The sequence below is a fragment of the Passer montanus genome, unplaced genomic scaffold (genome assembly GCF_014805655.1).
Source record: "Passer montanus isolate IOZ18808 unplaced genomic scaffold, ASM1480565v1 scaffold9, whole genome shotgun sequence".
Taxonomy (NCBI): Eukaryota; Metazoa; Chordata; class Aves; order Passeriformes; family Passeridae; genus Passer; species Passer montanus.
In genome coordinates, this window is record NW_024374367.1 from 1,333,400 (window position 1) to 1,360,689 (window position 27,290).

The following is a 27,290-nucleotide window of genomic DNA, read 5'->3' on the forward strand; positions in this document are numbered from 1 at the left end:
TTATGAATGTGATTATGTGTGCTGAAAGCAGCCTTGCCTTTTTTATTTCATAAGGGCCTCTTAATAAATGTCACTTACTTGGGGACTCAGGCAGCTGAGTGCATGGCCAGTTACCTTTCTACTGGGGAGTGGCTGCCAGACCCCATCCTTTTCTCTGGAGTCACAGCTGGCTGGTGGAAGAGCAGGTTGCCAGGAGAAAAAAATACAGTGTTTTTATGGTAGTTGGCATAATACTTGACTTTCATTCTTAATTAAATCTACTTATTGCTGTGTTTTTACCATTCCCGTTGTTCTCAGATCTCACTGGATAACATGAGGGCTCTTGTACATGAAGTTGCTTTCAGAGAAAACCAAACAGCTGCAGAAAGGAAAGGCGTAGTAAATGTACCTGTGCTTCTTATGGAGGAATATCAGAATGATTGCAGTGTGATGAAATGGGACCTGCTTGGGCTGCAGGTGAGATGCTCCAGCTGCATTACCTGAGGCCTGTGCTGGGGCCACAAGTAATGTGTGGACCTGCAGTTTCTCAATCTATGTAACAATCTATGTTAGATGAAGGATTCATGTGCAAGGCCTGGTGCTTCAGGGCTGGGTGGAATTGGTGGCCAGAGCCCTGTTTCATCCTGCAACTCCCAGCCTGCAGTCCTGAATCACAGTTTGTTGAACTGCTCTGAAGTTTGTGATGTTCATTGCACAGAAGTCCAGATCCCATGAGCAAAGCGAGGACTATTCCAAGTATATTCTATTTTTTGTGTCTCATTTTCCACATGAAACGAACCTTGCTTCCTCATTTGGCTTGGTTACAGTATTTATTACAATGACATTCCTCCTTATTTTTTTTCTACTGCTATGATATTGAGGTTTAATATTTATCTTCTAATACTTTCTGAGTAGCAGAGTGCTTGCATTACTGGCAGTGATGTATAGTTAATCCTGAGCACAGATAGCTGTGAGAGGTCCAGACGGACTTCAGCCCTCAGTGGCATGCTTGTGAGTGAGGAAATTAGCTTGGAAATTGCTGTTTGTTAAAATTGCTTCTGTGTTAATCTTGCTGTGATACCACAGCTTCTGGCAGTATGTGGGTTAGCAAGATGGTTGAGGCCGAGAATGAGGGCAGATTCTCACTTTAAAGAGTCTCAGCAAAGACCTTGTCTTACACCTTTGCTCTGAGGAGGTTTACACTGAGCAGTGTGGCCCATTTTTCAATTGCCAGGCCTATCTTCCAGGTGTTTTCTTATCCCCAGTTGACCTTCTGGCCTACTTTCTGTCCACTGTGTGTTAAAAGGTGACCAACCTGTCATTCCTGGCGAGCATCGGGAGCGGAGCGTGTGTGCCTCAGGCTTGTTCCCTGGGGAGACAGGTAATTCTTTCATGATGCCCTTGGGGCTCTTCCCCCTCCCATCTCCTCCCCATTGCACTGTGAGCATCTTGTCCTGCTCTCCCTCTTCCACTCCTTGTTGTGAGCACTTGCATTTCCCTATTGCTCCTTTTGCTGCTGAAGCGAAGATTCAGAGATGCCAGTAAGTCAGTGGTGAAGCAGAAAATGCAACCAGATCACAGAATTCCTCCTCCTCTGTTCCTTTAAATGAATCCATGCTCTTAGGTGTGGGATAAATGTTTGTTCTACTATGTACTAACAAGACATCAGATTCAGATGCAAGAACAGAAAACGGGCAGGAGGATTTGGACTCCAGGGAAAGTGTCTGTCCCTTTCTTTGGTGTTGGAGGATGGGAACTGTCCTTGTGGATGAAAAGCTTCTCTGAAGGACACTGTTCTCTGGCAAATGCCTGAACATCAAAGCTTGGGCAGTGCTGTTCTCTGTGCAGTCGGAGGGCAAGAGGCTTTGCTGCTGAGTGCTCAGCACTGGACTTCTCCAAATTAAATGGGTGCCTTCTGCTGTATAAGCCCTATGTTGGCTCTTTGTACCATGTAAATTATGGATAGGCACCTTTCCCAAGAAATGCTCTCTTTAAAATTATATTTTTGTGCTGATGAGGCACTCATTTAGAATTGGATCTTATGCTTATTGCCTCCTTGTGGCAAGTGCTCACCAGTGGGAGCAGTTACTGGGCAAGCTGTAGGGCTGTACCTTCTGACTGTCCCTTGGACATTTAACCCCTTGGACAGTATCTGAGATATCATCTGAATATTTCCTGCTCTCTATATGTGTCTTGGAGAGAAATTCTGGAGGCCATTAAGCTGGGTAATTTACATGCTTCTTGAGCCTGTGCCTAGGGAAATATATTTCACAGGTAATTTCAAATCTCTTGGCGTGTGGAAGAAGTCATTATTCTGAACAGAAAGGGGCTGGTGATGTCACGGGCCCCATTGAGAGGACCACATTAGAGACTGGGATTTTGCTCTCTTACAGGAAAGTGTCCAAGACATTCTATTCATGGGGTGTTGGGATGTCAGGAGTTTTTGAGTCTAATGTTGATGCTCATGTAGAAAAGCAGAAAAGAGAATTATTGCATAATCCTCAATTCCAGTTACATGTGAGCATATTGTGTATGAGAGCTGGGAGCAAACCTGCTCTGGGGTACCCACAGATGTGTGAGTTTCTTGCTCTGATGTTTCAGTGCTATCTTCCAAGGGCAGACATCAAAGTTAGCATCAGGAGGTTGAGCTGCAGTTTTGACTCTGCTCCCAAAAGTCTGTCTGGGTTTGAGACTACTGCTTCACCTTGGTAGCTCCATTCTCCCTTCCTGAAAAAGGTGGAAAATATTCTTGTTGGACATATTAGGAAGATTTGACAGCTTACTGTTGATCTTCCTTTTATGGGGTCCTCCAGGACAGGAAGTGAATTCTTTTCAGTGTGAAAAGCTGACTGTGGCTGGAGATGGGGAAACTGAGCCTGATAGATCTGCATCCTCTCCATGTACAGCAAACCCTGTAGCACCTTCTGAGTATTCCCAGTGTGGTTCAGGTACTTCCATTTATACAGTTTTGTATCCTTTTCAGAGGAACAGACCTGTATTACTTTTCAGAGTGATATGTAGATGTTTTTTCCCTGTGGAGGGAGCAGTCTTTGTCCCAGTTGGACGGGGAGAAGGAGAGAGGAGGTGACCTGTGAAAGCTGGCAGCTTCATCCCTGTTGCTGTTATGCTCTAGGTAATGCAGCAGTACTGGGACAAAACTGAACTGGGCTTCATGCTTGCACTCTGTCTGCTTCAGGGCTTGTCTGGATGCCACCTTACAGCAGGAAAGGTCTTACAAACAGCTTTTAGATGTATATCACAAAGTAGTGAGGTAATGGTATAAAATGCAGTAAACTGCTATTTATTTTTTTTAATGCTCTCCACCCCCACCCCTTTTTTCTTTTATTCCTGAAAGGGACTAATACAATGAAGAGCTTCTGCAAATGAAGGCAACTGCATTTGAAATAACAGGGTTCTGGGTGTTTGGCTGGTGAGAGATGCAATAAACGAGCATCGCTAAGTGCTTTATAATAACAATGATTACAATGCTCTCTTAGGAGCCAGGAACTCTCAGGTAGGGGGATGGTGTGGAGAGGGCTTGTTTAAAGTGGGGGGTTTAACTAGATAGACATCGAGTGACAGTGATGCCCAGAAACCCCTGCAGAATGTTACATATGGTGCTTGAGAGGCTACTCCAGAAACCCCAGGAGACTTGGACTGACATGTTTTGAGGCTGAAGCAATGACAATGGATGCCCCTAAATAGCTTCTTGTAGCAGGAGGTCTTTGTGGCAGAGTTTAATGACATCTTTTCTTGGTGAGGAGGGAAGCTGTTGACACAAATTCAGCAGAGTTCTGACTAGTCAGTAGTCCTCCACTAAACTCCTTGTTTGTCTTTAAGTGACCAGATTGATAATTTGTGCCAAGTTTGGCAGCTGAAATCTGCCATGGGCAGGGTGGATGCTTAAAGCAGTCCTCTGATGTCAAGTTGCTGGTAAGAGTTTACACTGTGCTGTTGGCAGTTTGGCCACCTTTGTTTTGCTGCAACTCTCCATGAGTTGCCTTGACTCTTCCTGGCAGTAGCAGCATCACCAGGTGGACAGTCTTGAGTGTTGGGAAGCTCTTTCTTGCCAGGGGCTCCAGTCCATCCTTATTTCCTGTTTTCCTGCTGCAGCATCACATCTCCCTCATCCTTTGAGCAGCATGCTTAACAATGGAGAAAAGACTGCAATGTATGTATTTAATATTCAGTTCCAGCCATCAAGATGTGGCACCTCTTTATCATGCTTTGCCCAATATCTTGACCAGACTCTACAAAAAAGACCCAAACAAGGGGAATTGTTTGTTTTGTCCAGTATCACACTGTTTGAGTAGTTGAGAGGTGGTGGTTGTGAATTATCCTGGAGTCTTATAAGCCTGCATCAGCTTTGATAGTCCTACTGTTGCTCAGCAGTGATGGAGGAGCACAGGACAACTCATAGCATGTAATCATAAAGTTGTTTGCATGTGCTTTAGTGGGCAGTGTTCTGATGGCATGGTAGAGGAGCACTGCCCGGGCTGTCATCTTTCAGCCATCCAGCCTGACGTACTCAAATGGCAGCTTCACTGTTTCTCCAGGCTGAGTAAAAAGCTCTCCCATCTCCAACCCCAGGTACAGGTCCTGTAAATTGTGGCTGTTTTGTCTTCAGGGGTGGTTCAGCCTTCCATCTGGTGATGAGGATTTACTGGAATGAACAAGAAGATGCAACAAGCGATCTTACTTCTGTCGAGTTCCCAAGAGAGTCATGAATTATACACAGAATAAACAAATAACCTGATATGTCTGTCATTATATCATAAAGGACTTTAATAATTCATGCAGCTTGCAAAATCCTTACTAAGACCTACCCTCCGTAACCTTATCTTTGCCGTGGGGGATGGGATCTCTTCAGCCTCCACTCAGATTGCATCTGTAAAACAGGAGTCAGAGAGGAGGGAGGTTTTATCATAAAACTTCATCTGTATAATGGGTTGCAAAGTGACGTGCAAGAGTTATCAGCCATTGGGGTCTCAAGGGGTGCTGAAAATGACAAGTGGCTGCATTGGGTGAAATTTATGCAGGTAGTGTGCTCCATAAAACTGACACCTATTCACTTATTTATTAATTCATTGTGTTTCAAGTCTAGATTTGTGACAGGCTTTGAGATAAGGAGCCCAGTTCTAATCCTGTGTGACGAGAGTACGAAGATGGTGCAAAGAAGCCATGGGCTGCTCTTGCTCCTGATGCACATCAGGAAGTGTGCCATGGAAACAGAGTTCCCAGATGTAAACTGGGAGCAGAGTTTTCAAAAAAGCAGGGAGGCTAAGGCATTGTGTTAGCTTGGGCTCTGAAAAAAACAATTACTTCTTGTGGGTAGGATACTGCTGGTATCACCAGTGCTGCTCCAGTGCTGATAGCCTTTGCTTGTGGCTTTTTTTGTTTGTTATGGTCCTGAATTGGGTAATGGGTTCAAGGCTGGAAGGGCCTTTTGGCAAAAGGCTATCCTCTCCCCTGTAGTCTGCAAAAAATACCTACTGTGCTTGCTTTGCCATTTTTACTTTTCATTGCTGTATCCGTGAGAGGTTGTGCACATGTTTGGTCAGAAGAAATTGGTGCCTGTGTGGGCCCTTTCCCAACACTGCCAAGCAAATGTACCAGCTCACACATTCAGTGGCTTCTTCCTCTGTCTGTGGGCAAATCATCCACCAACAGACTGAGATTTTCCTCAAATCTACTCCTAGGCTTTAAATTATTCACTGCATTATCCTTTGGCCTCCAGCTCCTTTGCATATCAAATACTCCAAATCAGTTTTTTGTAAAGTTTGAAATTCAAGATATTTTGATTGGATACGCAGCTCTCAAAGAATAGTTATCGTGGCTCTTTGTCATACTGGGAGGGCATTTCAAGTGGGGTCCTGCAGGGATCTGCCCTGGACCTGCTTCTATGCAATAGTTTCATTAATAACTTAAGCAATGGAATAGGAAATATGCTTATAAAATTTGCAGGCGACACTGAGCTAGGAGGGGTTGGATGTACTTTGAAAGGCATTACCGGAATTCAAAATGATCTAGAAAAATTGAACGGCGAGCTGGATATCAGCAAAATGAAATTCAGTGAAAACAAATGCAAATACTGCACTTATGAGGGAGAAATGAAATGTACAAATACAGAATAAAGAACACCCGTCTGGGTAGCAGCGTGGCAAAAAAGATCTTGAGAGTTATTGTGGATCACTTTGAGTCAGCCAAGTGCTGTCATAGCAGAAGGGCACATTTATTCTTCAGTGTTCAGTAGCTTCTTGGACAGGACTGGGGAGGTGATGTCTTCTTCCTCATACAGCACTGGGTTTGGCTTCTGTTGGAGTACCTGACCTCACTTTTTGGCATGAGCCTTTGGAGATACAGGCACACTGTTGAGAACCCAGAGAAGGGCAACAAAAAGAATGAATGTTTTATAAAACAGTGCAAAACAGAGAAAGCTGTGAAAAGCTGAGTTTCCCTTTCTATTTATTTTACTACTCTAAAGGATGCAACAGAATCATGATCTTCCAGTTCTTAGGAGCTTGTTGTAAGATTTTTTCAGTGTCAGCTGTAGGTGGGATATGTGGAAAGAGGAAATTGAGATTTAGGGTGAATGAAAAGGGAACTTTTTTACCATGTGCTGAAAAATGGAATTGGGAAGAGGTACTATGAGGATCTTGGGTTCACCTTCAGCAGAGAATTTAAAGAACAGATTAGAGAACACTTCATGCAGAGGGTTCACTTACTTAGTGCAAGTAAGTGGTGGAAGAGGAGTTCCTGAAACTCCTGCCATCCTGCATATCTGTGACTGAACAGCTACTGCCTGTCCTGTTCTCAAGTGGAGGTAGACGTTGAATGGGTAATGCTTCTGTTTTTCAATACAGAAATCATATTTAATGAGTAATTTTCCTATTATCCTAAATGTCACTGGTGACAAGTTGGTGGTTAGTGTTGGTTTTCTCACAGATACCTACAGAAATATTCATGCTCAAGAGCTGTTAATGAAACACAATTTTTTTGGTGTAATTTTCCCCTCAGACTTATTTTCTCCTCACTCAGCTTTATCTATGCCACAGGTTGAGAAAATTCTGCAGTTACCCTTTTTATTACATTTTAATACTTGATGGGGTGTCAAACTGGGATCAAGATGGATCTGGTAGGGATTTTGTCACTTGGGTTTTTTTTTAGGTGCAGTTTTTGCAAGACATACCCTGCTGCAAAAAATTTGAAAACTTAGAAGATAGGACACAGAAACAGACCCAGAAAGTTAATGTTTGAATTGAGAACAAAATACTGTCATGAAAGAGATGAATGTAGACAGACTATCCCTTTCCTGTCTCTTTAAAGATTTTTCTTTAGGATATAGTTCTAGCATTCATTTGTCCTGTCCTTCCTCCCTGTAATAATGTCAAAGATGCTTTCTTATTACAGGGAAAACCAGATGGTAGAGGTGAATAATGTCTTGATAAATATTAAGAAAAGACTAGTCCAGAAGGCAATTTTTTCCCACCCTTCCTTTATATAAACACCTGGGCACATACTTTAAATTAAAACACAGTCATAAAATGACAATGTGGGAGGCTTGATAATGTCTGGAAGCACGGTCAGTAAGTTATTTGGAAGGAAACAGGTGTTCTCTCTAAGTTGTATCTTCAGGATAAAATAAAAAGGCAACTTGTTTTTCCTTGATGGGTAAATATTTGCTCACGTGGGTTTTTTACAGCCTAGGTATGCAAGAGAGCTCAGAGGGGGCATATCCTGCACACACACATGTGCACATGTGTGTACTGACACAGGCTATTATAGTTAAAGGATTAAGCATCTTGAAGGAATAAGCCAATTATGAGAAGTTCCTGCACAGCAAAAATTAGACAACACAGTAATTAATAACCTTATTAAATAGCAATATTTGGGCACTGAACCAAAGCCTATGAATCAGGGTGAAGCATTCTTGGCTGAACACACTGCGTGAAGTGTAGACACTTGTTCAGAACACACTCTGTGTAGAACCCAATAAGCTTTGGGGCAGTAGATCCACTTAGCAAGTAGCTTCTCCTCTTGTGCTTTTGTGTTTCTGTGACTCTCTCTTATTTTTGGGGCCAGGAAGGCAGCAAAAGAAAAGGACCAATTCTCCTGTTTTATTTTTTTTCTAACATCCTCTTCTGTTCACAGCCAAACAAGCACTCTCCTAAGGCTTCTTTTAAGTAAAAAATGTCCTCAAGCAGAAAACTAATTTTCTTTCCTCTTGCTTCTCTTTTCCCAGTGCTTTTGTGAGAGGTGCCTTGCAATGAGGCTTATACTCATTAATGGTTTGTGTAACTGCCTTGCCCACCCCTAGGTTAGCCATGAGGAGGTGTCACTGCAGCCCCTGAAGGGTCTGTCCCATGTACCCAGAGCCATCAAGGGACAGAGTGACTTTGGGCTGAGCTGCTGTGGCACGTCCCTGGTGCTGGCCACAGGCTGGCAGGGCATGGCTTGCACTGGTGGCTTCTCTGTGAGTGTCTCCAGTTTCTATACAGAAGACCAGGACTCTCAGGCTGCCATCTGATGTGTGCACAAGTGTGGGAGGATCGGGCCAAGCACAGCCTGTCTCCTGTCTTTCCAGGCAATTATAATTTTCTTCTGAAGCTACACAGCTGGAGCAGTAGTACAGCCTCAGACACCAACATGGAAGTCTCTGCAACTGCTTGGGTGACCTGAAGCATGGAACATGCCCTAATCCTAAAAAAGGGCTGCTGTGAGCAGTGGCAAGGCACAGATGCCCACTGAGAAGGACTGGGACACGTGGGATGCTTTGCTTCTTGGTCCCAACTGCAGCAGCAGTGATTTGCCTCCTGGTGTTCTGCTTGACACAGTAAATAGTTTTGAATATCTGCTTCTTTTTTAAAGCCTACTTTATATCATCTGTAAGAAAAATCAAATATGCAAATTATGTAATCAATTAACATTTTTGTAGTTTTCTTTAGAGAGGCAGTGATAAATGGTGTGTTTTCAAAAATCAGTTACCTCCCTTGCAAACGTTGCACTCGAGGCTGTAATATTTACAGGTGAATGAAACAACCATTTTTTTCAATCCTAAAGATTTTTTATTGATGTCCTGAATGTGTATATGACAGCTGTAGAGTTGTTGGGTTGGGAAAGTCCTATGGAGACTCCTGAGCAACAGGAGAGCCTGCTGAGACAATGGGGATGAGTGAGATGTGCTGGGCATGTCACTGCCCAAGAGAGGACAGGGGATAGTCCAGGCTCTTTCCATGCAGGCACAGAGCTATTAAGTGCCATCACAAATTCTTGAGCTCCAAGGTTTTCTCCTGGCCCATGTTTTCTCACTACAGTGGACACCAAAGTGGTGCTTGGTTTTAGGAGGTTTGTGCACATGGCTCGTAAAGAGCCTGCTGCCTTTCCGTGAGCACCACCACAGCCGTGCCAGTGGCTTCCCAGCCAGAGCATCAGCTGTGTTCTTTATGCTTTATTTGTAAATGACATTTCACAAGAGCAGCAGGGACTCCTGGCAGCATGTTTGAAGGAGTTATCGAGCCCTGTAGCGCACCTGAGGCGTGCAGTAATGGCCCAGGAACGCAATGACTGCCGTGCCTTATTGCTTACAGCTTCCATAGGAGGCACGCTGCACACAGGAATCTCCATGTCCATCGTGGGCTAGCAGCTTCTTTACCCTCTGCAGCCTTGCTACAGACAACTTACATACAATTTTAAGTACATTAGTTTAATGTTTGGGGTTTTTTTAATGGTAACTTTCAACCCAGTATATGATAAGTGACATGAAACCTCCAAATTTTGGGATGTGGCCACTCTGCAGACTTCTGTCTTGGACATTACCAGGGTAGAGGAACATAGCAATTTATCAGATAAGAGTTCTGCCAGTGCTTTGATGTGGGTGAGGGATGTGCTGGGTAGAAAAAAGAATTTTTACTACCACTGGCAAAAGTTCTTGGATAGCCATACTACACTAGAAAAAAAGAAGCTGCTTCTGCTATTACTTTTTTTTTTAAAATCTGGAAACCTGGTGTCAGCTATGCCAAAATGCTGTCCTTTTTATTTGATAGTGTAATACGTGTATTTATTTCTTTTTAATATTGATGTCACCAGGCTTAGCTGGACTCTTTGGGAAACTGCTGCTCTGTAAGACTGAGAGTCAGGTATCATAGGAGTGCACAGTTAAAGGGAACTGCAGCTATTCTCATGAATGAAAAACCCAGTGACTTTTCTCTAAAATAGTAGTACTTCTTGGGGCGGAGGCAGGGGGTGGAATAAGTTAAAACAATTTTTTTTAAACAAATCTGCTGACTAAATTTAAATTAATTGTAAATCCCAGCTCAACTGAGCGCTCAGTGTCTCTTTAGCATATGCCAACAGAGTAATATTGATGCCTCTGTCTTCCTCTCTAACTAATCCTTTCTGAAGGCTTGGCCATACGTGACATTTAAGCGGATAGGAGCAGTTGCTAATGTTGATGGATGCAGCTCAAGATGGGAGGTAATTTTTCCTTGCTGTGGTGGTGTAGGTGTTCCTGGTGAGAGCTGACACAGGCAGGTGTCACTGAAATCGAGGATCTTGTACAGAGCTGGAAGTTAAGGAAAAGTGTCAGCTCCATAAGTGCTCGGTGGGGTTTCTCAGACCTGTGGCTGAGTATGAGCATATAATTGATTTTTTTCAGTTCACTGGACAAACTGGAGGAGGGGAAAAATAAATTCAATTTTGGTTTTTCAAGGCTTTTTCTTAAGTGAATGACTTGTGTAAAGATAGATATTTTTTGGTGAAAATACTTCAGAAGATTTGTGGGTAACTTTGATACTCAGGGTAACCTGACTTATACCTTTGATAAAACATTTGACTGGAAAAGGAAAAGAAACAAAAACCCACAAACCCAGCGCTCCCCTCAGTTCTGTCTGTGACCTGGTACCTTCACACTGGCAGCCCCACTGAAGGCTTTGCTCTCTCTCCTCTGGCAGAATAGGGGGTTTGCTGGTATCTTCACTCATTTCCTAAATTTCCCCTCCCAGCCATGCTTCCAAGGGACAAGAGGCAGCATTGCCTCTGTGGGAAGATGGGAAATGGCATAAGTTACATTGGAAAACTGAGAAGGCTTGGCGTGCACATTAAATCTTGTTTTCACCCACAGCCTTGTATGCTATTGACTGGCATGAATTTTGCCTCAGTAATACACATCTATCTGCCAGCCCTTCCCTTGTCCTGCTGGTCCCTCACCCCTCAAAAGTGATGCTCCAGCTCTGCTCTGCCCCTCAGCTCAGGGCATCTTTCTGCTTTCATAATTCTGCCCAGCTTTTGGGCTGTGCTGTGTAATTCAGAGCTGAAAAATAGTTGGGTTTCTTTGCTCCTTGATCTCTGAGAGAGCCCCTCCATGGTTTGGGGGTTGTGGGGGAGTGCATGTGGGCTGCTGGGGGGATGTCTCTTTGAATGAAGAATGAAATCATTAGGTGAACCTAACGAAAGTGCAACCTCCCCGAGCTGATCTGCTCCCTCCCACCAGCACTTTGCCCTGCCTCTGGCCTTACCTTCTACTCCTTCTGCTCCTTTCCTCCTTTTTGTGGCATCCATTGAGAGAGAAATGTTGCTGTGAAAAAAGCACTGAAGGCAGTGCCAAGTGGTGCAGAGGCAATTGAGTGTTGCTTTTCCAGGTCAGACAGGAGATTTGACATTTGCCTGGGCAGCGGCTGAAGCCGGGAAATCTCATTAAAAGAAGGAGAATTATCAAGTTCTGTGGATTTAGCAGAGGGTTTATTTGTTGTTGTTTTTGACTTGGTGTTATTGCTGTAGGCAGCAATCTGTGTGGCTGAGTGTATAGAAGGTGTTGTGCCTGTGGAAGGCCTGGCAGCTCCCTCTCTGTACAGGGCTCGGGATGAAGGAGGTGCCAGCGGCAGCTCCCGGCCCTTCCCTCTGCCCACCTGGCACAGCCGATGCCTGGCACAGCTTGGCTTTGCTGAAGGTGCAAAGCAGCTGAGCCCTTGGGCACTTGCTGCTCTGTGCTTGGCTCCTGGCTGTGCCCAGGTCTCTCCCGTGGTGCTGCAGTGATAATCCATTGCTGCAGCAGGACAAGACACCTTTGGCCCTGCCGTGGCTCGGGGTTTGCTCTCTGCCACAAAGCCCTGCTGAAGCAATAAGCTGTTTTCTGTACTCCACAGCACTTCGACCTTGTTAATCACTCTGGGCTTAAATAATTATCTACTGCAAATGTTTATATAAGGAGAAAATAAAGCCTCAAGCCTTGCAGTTTTTGTTGTACCTTTTTCTCCCCTCTTCTCTCCGTGGTGCCTTGTGCATAAATTTTGAAGTCTTGAAGTTTATAACCTGCCCCAGCTGTAATTCTCAAAGCAGTGTGTTCTTGGTACTCTGCCCTGCCCTCGGTGCTGCAGAGAGAGAGCAGTGAACTTAGCTGAGGCACTGATTTCCTCCCTCTCCCTTCAGTCCCTTGCTTATCTGCGCAGTGTCAGGGCTCTGACTCTTTCTCTTTCTCTCCCTTTCTCTTTCTCTCTTTCCCTCCATCTCTTGCAGTATGCAGTACTGGGCCAGGAGGCTGGAGCAGGAGATTGATGGAGTGATGAGGATATTTGGTGGAGTCCAGCAGCTCAGAAAGGTAAGCTGTCTTTCTTTTACCTGTGCTGCCTTTCTTGTGGCCATGAATGTTCTCATCTGCAGAAATCACCTGTGTGAACACTTGCACTCCGTCACCCTCTCAGCTCACTCCATGGGTAGGGTCATGGCTGGCTTTGCTTCTGGTTCCTGGGCAATCAGATACATTTATCAAGTCTGTGGGAGTGAGTGTGGTTTGTGTCTGTCTCTGGGGCTGCATGTCACTGCTATCTAAGCATGTACCTCTCAGGTTTTTCCTATATGACACACTAAAAAGTAATAAATTCAATGAACCTTTCCTCCAGGGACTGAAGGTTGTGTTTTAAATTTAAACTTGTGTTGGCAAAGCAGGAAATGTTGAAAAGATAATTTTGCTAGCCATTGGAAGCTCCTTGTTTTTAAATATACATTGCAGGTAAAACTGTAGTTGTTGTTTGGCTACTGTTTCCAAGTGCCAGAAAACAAAATTCACTTACTGATGCTGGCATCTGCCTCCTGCTCCCTGAGTTGGCACCAGGATGCAGAGGCTGCAGAGGCCAGACTGCTCTTCTCCTGGCAGCAGTGCTCTGGGGTGGGTCAGGGCAGTTACAGAACAGCTTCATCGGGGTTTATTAGGTTTGGGATCAAACAGCCTTTGAAGCCTTCCCCATTTCCCTTTCCCCATAAAGCCCTGTTTCCCCTTGCCCACACTCTTGTGCTGACTAGCTGATTTGAAGTTGAGCAATTTGGAATAACAGTTATGGTGTTAATCTAAAGAAAATAGGCTTCTCTTGAGTGATAAATATGTTACCCCAGAAAAAAAGCATGGGTGTATTTGTGTTTTCTGGTGACAGTGACATGTTCTTCTCAGACGCCAATACTTTTATGGGACTCCTACTGTCTGTCTTGCACTAGTAGCTGTATTGGCTTAAACAGAACTGCTGATATTTTATACTGTTGGTTGTAATCCATTGTCTAAACACAGAAGTCACACTATTTTCTTTTAAATGCATTTTGAAATGAGTTTACCTGAAGGCTTGAAATACTCTTCATGGTTCATCCATTCATTTGTGTTCATATTTGAGCTCTAGAATGGTGTACCTGGGCTTTGTGTGCATTCATTTCAACTGAACTTCAGGTGGATTGATATAAACTTCATGTGCAGCATGAAAAGCATATACACCCACCTGGGTTTCAGCAGATATTTTTGAATGTAACCATGCATTTGTGCAATGCAGTTTTGCATGTTGGCAGGGTCTTAGAGCTGGGGATGTTTTCCAGGCAATACAATGGTGCAGCAGCCAGCATTCTCTTCAGCAGAGCACAATCATAAAAAACAAAAGGATTGCTACTACATTTTTGTACATGTTCTCTCTTACAATTTATTCTTATTAGCTTTGATTTTACTCCTTTGCATGTTAAATAGGTGTATCATGTAATTTTTTTAATGCCATAATTAAAGAGAAATTACACCTCCAATTTGCCAGCACTTGACTCCTATTGGCCAGTCAGTCAATTACAGGTAAGAGAGCTTCCCACTTTTCCTGTTTAATTCTCCTGGTAGAACATAATGCAGTACTTCAATGGATTAATACTGGATACACTGACTACAGAGGGATTGAAAGGGCTTTTTTGAAATCTGTTTTGGAATCTTCTTGTGAAGGGAGGAAGCTAATTATTGTATCTAGTAAATGCATAAACCAGCTGAAGCCAAGAAATGAGCTACTGAAAATTCTACTCTGCAGCTGTTTGAACACCAGAAAGGCCTGGTGGAGGCTGTCTGCTGATCTCTAGGGGAGAGCTTGGGATGTGGAGTTCAGGTTTGATTCATAGATGCAATATCTAATGTATGATGCTTAAGAACCCCCTCACTTGCTAGTGCACACTAGCACAGCTTCACTGATGGAAAATGGCATGGAGTGCTTCACCCTGAGGAACTCAGAGCTGCACCTGCAGGGAGTCCTTACCCAGCAGCTGCAAACAGGTTCATTGGGGTTACAGTATGGAGCTGTCTAATGTCATAACGTGGCACTGTAACCTACTTGGAGACATGGATTTAAAAAGTTAGATTTAAAAAAAGTCCACATTCTCCTGCAACCACACTCAAAATTTAGAAGGTGAGCAGGCAGAGGGGGAAGGAAGAGCCCCTGAGGAGCTGTGGGAGCTGAAACATGGTATAGCTGGAAGCTAATTCCACCCACTGGGATTTCACAGGAAGGTTCATCATTAATCAAGAGTAAACCCATGCAGGGTAGGAAGAATAAAGAAAATGAAGCAAGTAGAGCCTGTTTTTTGCTAAAAGTTGCTGATGCTCTTTGGGCTTGCCGTGTTGGCCTGGGACATGTCTGCAGAGGGGACTTCTGGTTCATTGTGCATAGTGATATTAGAAAAGTGCTCCAGTGGGGGGGAACAGGGCTCCAGTGTCAATAAAGACAGAACTGGTCCTTCTGAACTTGGTGGGTTGTGAAGTGGTGGGTTCCACTGCCAGCTCTCATGGGACTATGAAGCTGTAAGCACTGGAGGTGGGTCCATGCCAGAAATAGATCTTCCCTTTCCAGGCCTGACTACCAAAGTGACAGACCAAAGAATAATAAAAAATACCCTCCTCTGAGATTTGCCAGGTTTACTTACAAATCTTTCTTTCTTGGGTTGTTGTGAAAGGGTGAAGAGCTGTTCTTTGGTTATTGCCTGAAATCATAACTGTTATGGCATATGAGGCATGAAATTTATTGTCAGAAATATGGTGTCCAGGAACATAACGGTGCTGAATATTTTATCTTCCTGGAATGCTGCCCATCCCAGAAAGATATTTTTTTTTTAACTCTTCAGTCATTTCCTTGAGTTGGGGTACTAAATGTTCAATGCCCCTGCTTCCCTCTGTCCTGCCAGGTGGACAGGCAATCCCCTGGGGAGGTTTTCCAAGCTTGCACCATGCAGATCCTCCTTTGCACAAGGGGATCATTTTTCTAGAGCAATTACAGGAGGGTGAGAAGCTCTGAGATGTAAAGGGGAGTCATGCCAAAGGCTCTTCTTTCAGCTGTGAGGTATCACCTCGCTTCTCTCCTGATGTCCAGACCTTGAAAACACTGAAGTGCAGATGTCCCTGTTAGACAGACAGACTGGCTGTGGTGGGGCACCCACATGACTGAACACTGTGGGCTTGGAGCTGTATGGAGGATCTTGGCCTTGCTCAGATGATTCTCTGCCTGGTGAAGTCAGTGTTCAGCCCTCGGGGTGCCTGTGGTGCAGCATCCTGTTGGCTGGCTGGTTCCTCCAGGCATGCCTCAAAACAAATCCCAGCACTTGGATAAGGGCATGTTGCTTTGCCTCCCTGTCCTTGCCTCCCTCGCAGCTCAGAGATAATTGAGAGCACAAATCACTGCTAATTTAGCTCTGACTGGCACGATGATATGTGGGACCCTATAATGCTGTCTGAGTAGATTGACATTCTTAAAATAATTATTTCTAGAATAAGGAATATTATACTAAAAATACAACTCTCTGATTTCCAGGGTTTTTTTCTGTTAGTGACATCTTTGTGGCTACAGTGGACTCTTCACTTTGCAGAACAAAAAATATTTTGTTTTTACATTTCTTGCTACACCACACTACATTTCTCTTTCTCCTAGTTTTTTGGAACAAGTAAAAGTTACTGACTTTAGTCAAAAATGAATTCATATTTTGTCTTTCCAGCCTAGATGCTGCAAAAGCTGCTCCAGGGTAGGCTGTACTCAAGAGATTTCCCATGCTGGTGCAGCCCTGTCCCAGGCTCCCAGTGTCCTGCTGTGCTGGCACTCGTGGCAGGACTGGTGACAGCAGAGCTGTGTGTGCTGCTGGGTTTTGTTCCTCGCTGAGCAGCCCCCCTGGATGTTGTGTTAAAACTCTTTTCTGGATAGCTGGGCTGAGGCTCAAATCTGCCCTGGCTTGTTACCTAAATTGTGTGTGATCCTGTGTCTCCTGAGGTGAGCAGCGAGCTGGTCAGAGCATCCCTCCCCCCTCCTCTGGTACCTGGTGTCCCTGGCTGCCTCCAGTGGCTTTGTTTCCTCACTGGCAGTTACTGAGGGAGCCAAAGCCTTTCAAACGAGAGGGGAAAGAGCTGAGAGATGTAAATGCTGAGCCCCCTTTCCTGCTCTGTCTTCCTTTCTCTCTGGTTGTCTTTCCTGAGGACTGCTTCCATAGCAGGGTAGTTCTCTCTCCTGGAGGTGCTGTATCCCGACACAGACAGGCTTCAGCAGGGACAGGGTGGGCAGCAGAGCTGGACCTGAGCTGCATCTGCTCCTCCTCTCCAGCCTGTCAAGCTGGTTTTGTACCCTCTTCTCTTTCCTCTGGGCAGCCAAGAAAGTAAAGGTCTGGGTCTACCTTGCTGGTGTATGACTGGGACATAAGGGTTCTGCTGGCCTTGGTGATGAGGAGCCAGTCAGTCTGTAAAGTGTGAGATGGCCCCAAACTTGAGCCCAGAGTGGGATGTGGCTGAGCTGGGCAGGCAGGGAGCCTCTGCCTGAGCTTTGCTTGGTCCTCAGCATGTGTGACTGCAGAGAAAAGAGAACAGGCACAGGGGAAAGGGAGACTCGTGCTGGTCTGCCTGAGCTTTGCTGCCTGAGCTGCCTCAGCATGTGTGACTGCAGAGAAAAGAGAACAGGCACAGGGGAAAGGGAGACTCGTGCTGTGCCCTTTGGGATGCAGCCCCAGAAGGAGTTTGCTGATTTTGGCACAGCAGAAGTGGCTCAGCTTGGTCCTTGTAATCAATATCTGGTTTTACTTCAGTGGATTTTCCTGTCTGTCTTCTATTCTTTCTTGTTATCTTCTACTTTGTTTTGCTAGTTTGGTATCTCTGCCTGGCAGAAGTGCTGCTGTTCATTCCTCTGGGTTGTTCTGACAGGGAAGGACCCTGCTGGCCAGGGCTTGGGGCAGTGTGACCAGGATGTGTGCAGGTGTCCCCACCTTTGTCTGCCTCATCCTGCCTGTCCCTTCTGCTCAGTGCTGCTTCTCTGATATATCCTCTCTTCTTTTTAAAGCATGGCCATGCTTTAGTTCAGGCAGCTGCAGGTGAGGAACTGTGATTGAGCCGTGCGCAAACAAGAACTTAAATTAAAAAACACTAGTATACTGACAGAATTTTGCCTTGGGTGTGAAGAGCTGAAGTGGCATCTGCCTTGCGTAGTGCTGCAGTCACTAACACTCCTCCTGTGATGGGGTCTCTGCAGTACCGAGTGTTTCACGTGGCTCTGTGAGAGCATCCTTTACAAAACTGCTGGTACAGAGCTAGAGCCTCTTTAATGCCAGCACCAGGAGGTGAGGCATGCTCTTATCAAAGTAGCTGTCAAGGTTTTCTGTTCAACTTTTTTGATCTTGGGTAACTACTGGAATAATAATAAGTTAGCCTAAATCTCCCAAGTAACTGTGGTATTACATGATGTTTAATTTGTTCTTTTGTTTTCTCTGGGTGTAGAAACACTCAGCTGGTCATTCAGTAGGGCTGGAGAATCTGAGAAGTGTTAATGGAATTTTAAATGAAGGATGCAAGAGAATCACAGTCCCCCTGCACAATGCTGTGGACACAGTGTCTGAGAAGCCTGTCTGCTTCCAAAGGGCTCTGTCACATGGACTGGGCATTCACAGAAACAGTGATGTGGCCCTTATTCCCAACATGGCCGAGTTGGGAATTAGATCCTAATCTTCTGATATTCAATCCAGTACTATCTTCAAAACACCATAGCAGAATTCATCTGGCCTTTTCCTTCTGAGGTGTCAGCCCCAGCTCACAGAATGGGAGCTGAGTGATGCCCAGTGGCTGCTCTGTGCTCAAGAGAGTTTTGAACCCAAAGCTGGGGCAACACACAAAGCCAGCTGCTTATGCTACAGCAGCACTGAATGCCTGTCCTCTTCCAGATGCTGCCAGGGAGAAAGGACCTTACTGAGTTTTCCAACAGCTAGTGCCTATCTGGGGACTGCCCTGGAGGATGGGCTCTGTACCCCAGTGAGATGATGCCTAGCTCCAAGCCCTTGGTTCCCAGGCTCATGCATAATCTGTCTGATCCTTGCTTTCCTCCCCTCTTTTCCCTCCCCCTCTCCTAGCAGTGTGCACACAGCCTGCTTCCGCACACCATCACTGTGCCCTCCCCTGCTCCTCATGTTTGATAAGAGGAAGTGTGTGATGCCAGATAAACACATTCCTGTTCCAAACTGCTTGGGTTTATTTTAATCTGCCTGGGCCGTTCAGCAGCCTCAGCACTCTGTTCAGCACTGAGTGCAGAGACAACACTATATTACCAAGGAGGAGCATTTAAATGTCCTTAGGCTTGCAGCAGCTTGGTTGGGAAAGAGGGATCCTCTGGCACCTCTTGCTTGGGCCAGTGAGTGCCATCGTTAGCCCCCTTACACCCATCATCTCACTACTCACTCTTTCTCTCTACTAGAACCATATTGCATCCGTACTGCAAGATGTCAGGGAAACATATGCTCCAGCTTTTAGTACATTTGCATAATTAGAGTAATGTGTATGAATAATTTATAGCTGTATGTGGCTGCTCAGTGTGTGACGTTAGCACCCCTCACTAAATCCTTTCCAGTGGGTGGTGCAGATCCTGCACCAGAGCCATTGTGCCGATGCAGTGTGCAGCCTGTTGGCAGATGCAGGGGCCCTGCTTTGAGACATCAGGGTGTGCATATATCTGTGTATGTGGTGGTGTCTGTGTGTGTATATATATATTTAGTGCAGAAAGATGGGCTTTTACAGTTCTAGGGGAAGAGCAGACTGGAAGTCTCAAGGCTAAAATGCCTTAGACTCTTAGGCTCAATACTTGCTCCATTTATGCAGAAGCTGCGAATGAAAATGTTCTGCAACATTTGAAAGCTGAGGCAGGGATTTTTTCAGCAGGACTCAGGTGTGACTAGTTTGTGTGCCAGGATTATGTGGGGTTTTTTTTTTTTTAATTACTTTTTCAGATCATAAAACTTAGCATCTTGCAGGGGAGAGGGGTAAACGTGCCTGCACTGTGTTACAGAGCCTGGTCTCAATCAGTTGGTCAATAAATAGTAGCAAAGAATTGCCTGGACACTGTCTCACTATTTACCAGCTCTTTAATGTGTGAGTTCTTATGCTGGAAAGCCCAGTGTGCCAGGTAGGTGTTCTAAGGGAGTGATCTGAGTGGCTGAATCCTGATATTTATGTTCCAGTTAATTTTAGCTTAAACTATATTTGGTCCTTTCCAAATGTTTGAGAGCCTTGGCTGGAAAGCGCTGTGTAAACTGGAATGAAGTGCAGGCATGCAGAGTTACTGACTCATTAGTATTATCCACTGGGAAACTGAGGCAGGTGGTTAAGCTGAGCAGGTCTGCAGGACCAAGGTGTGGTGCAGCCTGGGCTGTTCTCCATCGTGGGTACAGCCAGCAGGTCCATAGAGGAGGGTGTGTTTAGGAGGGTAACAGGCAGAGTAACAGTCCTTAAAGCCCTTGCTTTGTACCTTTCCACTTTACAGAACTACTTTGTAAAGATAATACACTTGCAGCCAGTTGGTGAGTTTGCACAATCAAAGGGGATTGCTGTTGAGTTTTATGGAGTAATTTCTGATTTATATTGCTGTCAGTGACAAGTTAAATGAGCCCAGCATTCAACAGAGTGATGTTCAGGTGTGTGCATCTCCCGAGCGTGCTGCTTTGCGTTTTGCGTCCAAAAATGTAGCTGATGTACCCAGCCAGTCAACAACCATGTTTGTAAAATCCTCATGAATATTCAGTGAAACTCTTTGAATTGATGTTGTTGCCATTGCAAAGCCATATGAATCCATGGGAAGGATGAGACCTTGGCTGATGTTTCTGGAAGCCTCCCTCATCCAGGTTGTCCTGCCCTTGACTGAAGGAGCCTGTGTGGTCCCCACATTCATTCCAGCTGAAGTTGTTAACTTCAGGCTGTGTTTAAAAATAAAGCAAGGCAAAATCCATACCAACTCTGCCAGAATGCAGCATGAATAATTAGGTAGAGATCATTAAAGTTTCCCTTCTTAAAAACATACATAGATTATTCTTTAATGGAAAGTTAATTGTTTTATTATTCTCTCCAGATGGTTCTTTTCCTTTACATTCACAGGGGAATTGATATAGCCTGGAATTCAGTCTCCTGTGAGCAGAGCTGCTAACCAAAAATGCAACTCTATCACTGATCAAGATACAAAACATAGAAAATATGTGTCTGTATTTCATCATAGTTTCAGATTTTTCCCATTCTATGTTTTTAAATATTATTTATGGGCTTTAAGTGTCCCTTCAACTTGAAATGCTGTATGCTGGGGAGTTTGCATTTCTCTTCCTGGTAGGTTTGTCAAGCAAGCAGTAGGTATTGGACACTGGTGGATCCTGGCATTCTTGTGGATGATCCATCACTTCCATTCATCACTGGACTGCAGAGGAATGAAGTATGCAGTTATACTGGAAGGTTTCAAGAAGGAAACTTGTGAGATACTTGAGGTTATTGTGTGGAGGAAGCAGTAAGATGTGTCACTCACATCTTCTTTGTTCAATATGTAGAAATGCAGGAGGGCTTGGAAGATGGGGAGGCCAGGGAGGAGGTGACTTCTTAAGGGCACAGTTGTGGTTTTTCTGTCCAGTGTGGCTCCAGCCTGGTAAAAGGCAGCGGGCACTTTGCATGTTAAGAGTGTTTATTGTGCCTCATTACAGCAGATCACCTCTGACATCTGAAGTGAATAACTTGAATGGGCCACTTATTTCAAACACCCACCCTTGCCAACCTATTGGCCTGCAGCAGTGCTGCCAGTTTTATAGGTACTTATTTCCTTTTAATTATTTTGAGTTAAGATATTATTGCAAGGGAGGGAGAGAGAGTGGAGTCTGTTATTAGACCAGTCTTGCCTTCCTTGTAAACAGATCAGCTGGACTTCAGTACTGGAGAGCTTTGCTTAAAGACTGTGAATCTGTGCCCTGGTTAAGGTGTAGTTTGCTGTTGCTTTATTGAAAGGGATGGCTCTGCTTTTGGAGGAGCTGCCTCTTGGGAGACTCCAGATCTTGGTAACCATCAGGGATCTGTAGCTTTCCAACACCCGTATCCTTTGCATCATACTTTGACAATTCTGCATAAAATGAGCTTGAAGAGCTCCACACTCTTTTATGTCTTAGGAATAAACCAGGTTCTGTCATGATTTGGGAGGTCATATCCAGAGCAGAGTGAAGGAAGGTGAACAGGCTAAGGAAGAAATGTAGCAGGAAGATGATGCTAATGGTTATGGATTCTCCTTCCTCTTCTGTTGCTCTTGGCTGATCAATGCCAACTGATATATGTGGGGCATTCCCTCTTTATTTTGGTATATTTTAGAGGATTTCTCTGTTTCATTATTTTAGATTTATATTTGGGCTTGCTCGTTGTGATTCAGTTATTCACTGGGCTTGAGATTTTATTGACTTTTCTCCCTTTTCTAACTGACCTTTCACACCTGGAAGCATCCAAGACAGATTTAGTATGTGTTTGTTCAGCATCTACTATAACCAATAGTGTCATGCTTTTTGGACACTGACCATAGCATAAATATTAAATAGTAAGTAAGAGCACTGAGGAAAGTCCTGCCTGAATGAAACATGAGATTTACTGATGCGAAGAGAGGCTGTGAATGAGAGGCATGGCTATTTCTATCAGGGCAGTTTCCCAAATGCCTGGCTGATGTGGCTTGGACTGGTGGCAGATCTAAATGTCTGCATGTGTCAGGAGCCACTCTAGGGATTGTTTAAGCAGAAGCACTAGTTATTATCTGTTGGATGCCCAAGCAAAGCCTTTGCTTGTAGCTAAGAGGCAGGGAGCAGATTTTCAATTCCCTGCTGTGACTGTAAGGCCAGGTAAATAGAGAAGAAGGAGACAGCAGGGGGTTTATGTGACTTGAGGAGCAAAGAAGATTGTAATGGTAAATGTTGGATTACTTCTAAAAACAAGTAGGTCATTGAAGATACCATAGCTGGTGAACAGAAAAAGAAAAAAAGGTGGATTTATTCCTTGTTCTTCTAAGATTTGTTACACTATAAAGCTCACGCCATTGCTCAGCATACTGTCATTTTTAATTTTGGAAGTTCTTTGTTTCTGTCAGTGGTCCAGCAAGGATGACACTAGACCTGATTAGGGGCCTGGGATCTTCAAAGGAGCCTTGGTTCCCAGTTTCCTTGGGCATTATGAGAAGGCTGGGCCTTACTATAGTGCTTGCTGGGAACATCAGCTGTTCTGTTTCCTGCTCTAGCAGGATTTGCATGTGAATCCACAGTCAACTCAAATAGTTTAAAATTCAACTTATCTTTTGTCTTCTGCCCCTTTTGCAGAGTGCTGGCATGTAAGAAAAACATCCATCCCCATCCCTGCCCTTTGTAGAAAGCAACAGGTGGTTACCTAACATTCAGTGATAATAATTTGCTGTTAGGTACAGACATGGAATATTCATAGCATCACTACTGGGTATGTCCAATTCTGAGTAGAAATTATACCCCCAATATGTTCTAAGTGCCCAGTGACTTGGTGTTCACTGAAAAATTAATCCTAGTATGGTAATACCATGCTTACCTCTAGTGCATTTCATGGCTGATTAATAAAATTACTTTCAAACATGTTTACTTTCACATCTCAAAACTGGAAAGAAGGAAAACATCCAAATTTGGCTCTGTAAATAGGAAATTGAGGCTTGGGTGAGGAAAACCTTTATTCTGCACAGCGAATCTGATGGAGAGCTGGGGAGAGAACCTATGAATCCTGACTCCAGGGCATATCTACCAAATGTCTTCTTTAATAACAAGTGTTCAGTTTGTCTCTGCTGGCTCGTTACTACATCTATTAGCACTGAGCAGTGAATCCTAGGAAATGCAAGTGAGAGAGAGAAACTTTCCGCTTTGAATTCTCCCTTAGGAAACTTATTTCTGGCAAGTTTCACAAGCGGCAGCTTCTTGTTTATATTCGTAGGGCCTACAACACATGGCATTTTCTCGTTGGCTCTGCCCCCAGCTCCCTCCCCTGCCTGGAGTGATAGCCATCGTCCTCTCCTTGCCTCTGCTGTTGGTGTGAGTTTTCAGGGCTGTGCTCCTGATGCAGAGCCCGAGCAGCAGTTGATTGCCAGCTTTCCCTCCTCCTTAGATGTGTGCTAGCTCTCGAACGACATTTTGAGGTGCCTGAAGCATTCTGTGGAAGAAAATTAATTGGTTTTGACAAACCACAGCAGTCCCTTGGGTGCCTGGGAGTGCAACATTTATTGAAACCAGGCAGGAAATCAAAACGCTCTGGTGTTCACTCACCTCCAGTGCAGCTGTATTAAAAAAAATAAAAAGTAAAAAAATCCTTAACCTTCCTCTGGATTTTTCACTCTGACATTTGGATCATCCACTGACTTTCTAATAAAACCTCTTTTTTCTTTTAGAAGAGAGGTTAGTGGTTATGAAAGATGCCAGAATGACAGCCCGGGGAGTAGATGGTCTCTGTTGACCCACAGAGCAAATGCAGCATCAGGGCAAATGTACTTGCCATTGTACTTCCACCTTGACCCATGGCATCCCAAAGGAGGGTAGGGAATTGCAGGTTTTCAGCACTTCTACACTTGACCTCTCTGCTTACACAACTTAATAAGGAGTCAGGCTTCTCCTGCTAGTGCAGTGCAGTATTAAGGGAGGATTTTTCATCACAGCTGTAAGTGTAACATCTTCAGTGCAAACCTCAGACTGAAAGCACTCTGCTAGCAGAAACCATCTCCTAGCCCCACTCTTCCAGGAGCCTGGCCTGTCTTCCTAACATATTGGTTACAATCAGATTATGTGATATATGCTGATACCCAGTGCAAATTAAAGAAGATCCCCTTGTACATGACACATGTTATGTGGGTGTGGGTGCCCTTCAGTCAGCCACTGGCTTGAGGTCACTGCTCTGTTCTGTGCAGAGCTGCTGATGGAAGTCATTAAGTTGCCATCAAGTTTGAATTAGTGTTGATTCACCTCTAAAAAATAACCAGCAGCGTTCTTCACACAGCTCTGGAGGCAGGGCTGGGAAATGAGGGGAGTCATTTTTAAACAAAAGCTGGTTGCTGCCCAGGTGCAGTCACAAAATAGGGTTGAGGTTAGTTTTACAGGGGGTGTCCACTTGCCAGCTTGTAAAGTGGCATGTCATTTCTGGACCGTGCCCTGCTTGATGAGACAATCTTTTTACAGGTCTTTTGGTGTCCATGGGCATCCCCTGGAGTGGTGTCAGTAGAGGAAAGCCATATACTTTCAGCCTGTAGGATCAGGTTTATCATAGATCCTAGCCTCACAGACTGGAAAGGTAATGGAGCCACTGAAAAGGGTTCACAGACAAATGAAGTAATGGGAGTTACTCAGCTCCTGCAGGACCTTATTGCAATTGATTTCTGGGGGTTTAGCAGGTTCTGTTTGTGTTGTTCATCACCACAAGATTCATATGGGTATGGTATGGGTGCCCACTCTGAGTGCAGTAAACAATGTGGGGTGTGTTAGGCAGAAGGTCCTGACGTCCTTGTGTGACCTCTGTAGCTGCAAGTGCCAGGCAGAGGTGGGACACAGCTTTGTCAGTGTGGTCAGAAACTCTGCTATTGGAGCAAAGCTCCTGCTGCTGGCTGGAGTGACAGAGAGGGGGAAGTGATGGGCAGGGGAAGCGTTTGCCCCTAAAGAGCTCCTGTGGTTTGGCTCCTCTCAGTTCCTGCTCGCAGAGGGGGAGCAGGGCTGTGTGGAGGCTGCGCAGGGGACAGATGGGGAGCCAGCCCTCGGAGGTCCTTGAGAGGAGCAGGTAATGTGACTGCGGCAGAGAGGGGAGGGGTGGCAATGGCTGCTGGCTCTGCGTCACCGAGAAGGTGACAACTCCTTAAGCAATTAATTAGCACAGCTGAGAGCCTGAGCTCGGTGCTAAAGGTGAGCTGCAGTTGTACCAGCGGAGATGCACAAAGGCTTTATTGTCTGGCCTGGGACCTTGCTGGGGGCTTGTCCTGGTGTTTGTTACTGCAATACTCTACAGGCTATTAGTGATTTTGTAGAACAGCTGTAGAAGCATTGTCTTAAAAGTCCAGGAATGTGGGAGGCCAAAGAGTGGTCATCAGCAATCCTAAATGAAGCTCTGGCAGGTCTGGATACTGCAGGAGAATTATTGCATAGGTTTCTTCTTCACCTTTTTTTCTCCTCTAATGATTCTGCTTTCTGGCATAACAATTACCTACTTTGGATATCAATGTCTATGGGAAACTGGCTCAACCTAAAATGGTAAATTAACTGCTTTGAAGCTTATGTCCCAGATGTCAGTAGTGATAGATTCTGTCGAGTGGTTTCTAGCTAGAAAAGACTTTAAGCGATGTCATTTTTCATGGGAAAACTTCCCATATGCTTCTCCAAGAGGCTTTTCTGGGCAATTAAGTGACATGCTGTATGCAGAGATAACATGAATTCAGAGAGCTTTTGCACTTCATCTTCCATGACACACCATACATGGGATGTCATTGGTCGCCATGGGTTTGGCCTTGGTCTCAGTTACTTCTGCAGGAACAGGGTTTTCCACCTCTGCTGTCACCCATAACCAACAGGACTCCTGTGGTGTTTCTTATATGAATGATTGACACACCATGACGCTGGAACACTGGAAGATCTGTGGCACAGGAAATGCCATCCTACATCCATCCACTGAATAGCACAGTGGCCACCAAGGCCTTTCAGCTCCTAAGCCAGTGGGATGTCAGGTAACAGACAACACTCTGGACAAGGAGTAGGTGTCATGGCAGTGAAGACTTTCATGGCATAGTGGCCACCAAGGCCTTTCAGCTCCTGAGCCAGTGGGATGTCAGGTAACAGAGAGACAACACTCTGGACAAGGAGTAGGTGTCATGGCAGTGAAGACTTTCATACAACTGAATGGCAACTTCTTTTTCTCTCTTACTATAACAGACTAATTAAGTTATTCTCACAAGAAGCACCTGTCTCTGTAAGGGAAACCAAAGTGTGCTGCTGTTCACATACCTGGAAATATGACAATGAAGTCTGGGGGAAAACTCTGCAAAAATCACCAATTTTAGATATGTGCAGTGTTCCATGGCCCTTGCCAAAGGAAATGTACAGCATGGATTATGATTTGGGGGCTTTCAGAGTCCCTCCAGAGAAGACCCCCTGGTGGCACTGGTTGTTTCAGTCCCTGTATGGCTCCATGTCCTCCCAGGAGTTGAGCCCCCTGAGATTTTCCTTGCTTGACTCCTCTGTGCCAGCAGTCCTGAGGTTCCTGCTGCTTTGCATTACAGCCTTGTGTCAAGAAATCCTGAGGTCAAGTGCTAAGCATTGGCTTCTTTATCATATATTTACTTAGGAGGATTTCATTATACTGAATCTACTAGCTTTGAATAAATTCACATGCAGTAAATTTATTCTTGCTCTTTCTGAAGGGACTTGTGTGCTAGAGAAAACTTTGAAGACAACCATTTATACCAAAAGCAATTACTTTTGTGGTAATTTTGTATGTATTTTACTGCAGATATTGTATTTCTGTTTGACTATGAGCTTTCTCCTAAGTGGTACTGCTGTGCTGGAAGTAGAGAAAAGTCAGGTGCTTGAATTTTGGGTGCCCCAACATTTTCACATTGTTAACACTGAATGTATTTGTCTGTGCATTTATTTGAACAAACTCCACTTGTCTGAATAAAGCTACAGGTTGATCTTATCAAAATCCACTTGCAGCTGCTTTACGTGCAGTGGGAAGGTGGGGTTGTTTTGTTTGCTTAGTGTTGGTTGAT

General features: G+C 44.7%; 1 protein-coding gene across 2 annotated transcripts in view; it reads left to right on the plus strand.

Annotated features, from left to right (window-relative positions):
- The window catches only part of CACNA2D2 (calcium voltage-gated channel auxiliary subunit alpha2delta 2), a 208,987-nt gene that overhangs the window by 9,385 nt on the left and 172,312 nt on the right, over positions 1-27,290 (plus strand). For both annotated transcript variants that reach the window (XM_039733882.1, XM_039733883.1), the window contains exon 2: positions 12,490-12,571. In XM_039733882.1, the coding sequence (XP_039589816.1) occupies positions 12,490-12,571 (82 nt within the window). The remainder of the gene's footprint in view (positions 1-12,489; positions 12,572-27,290) is intronic.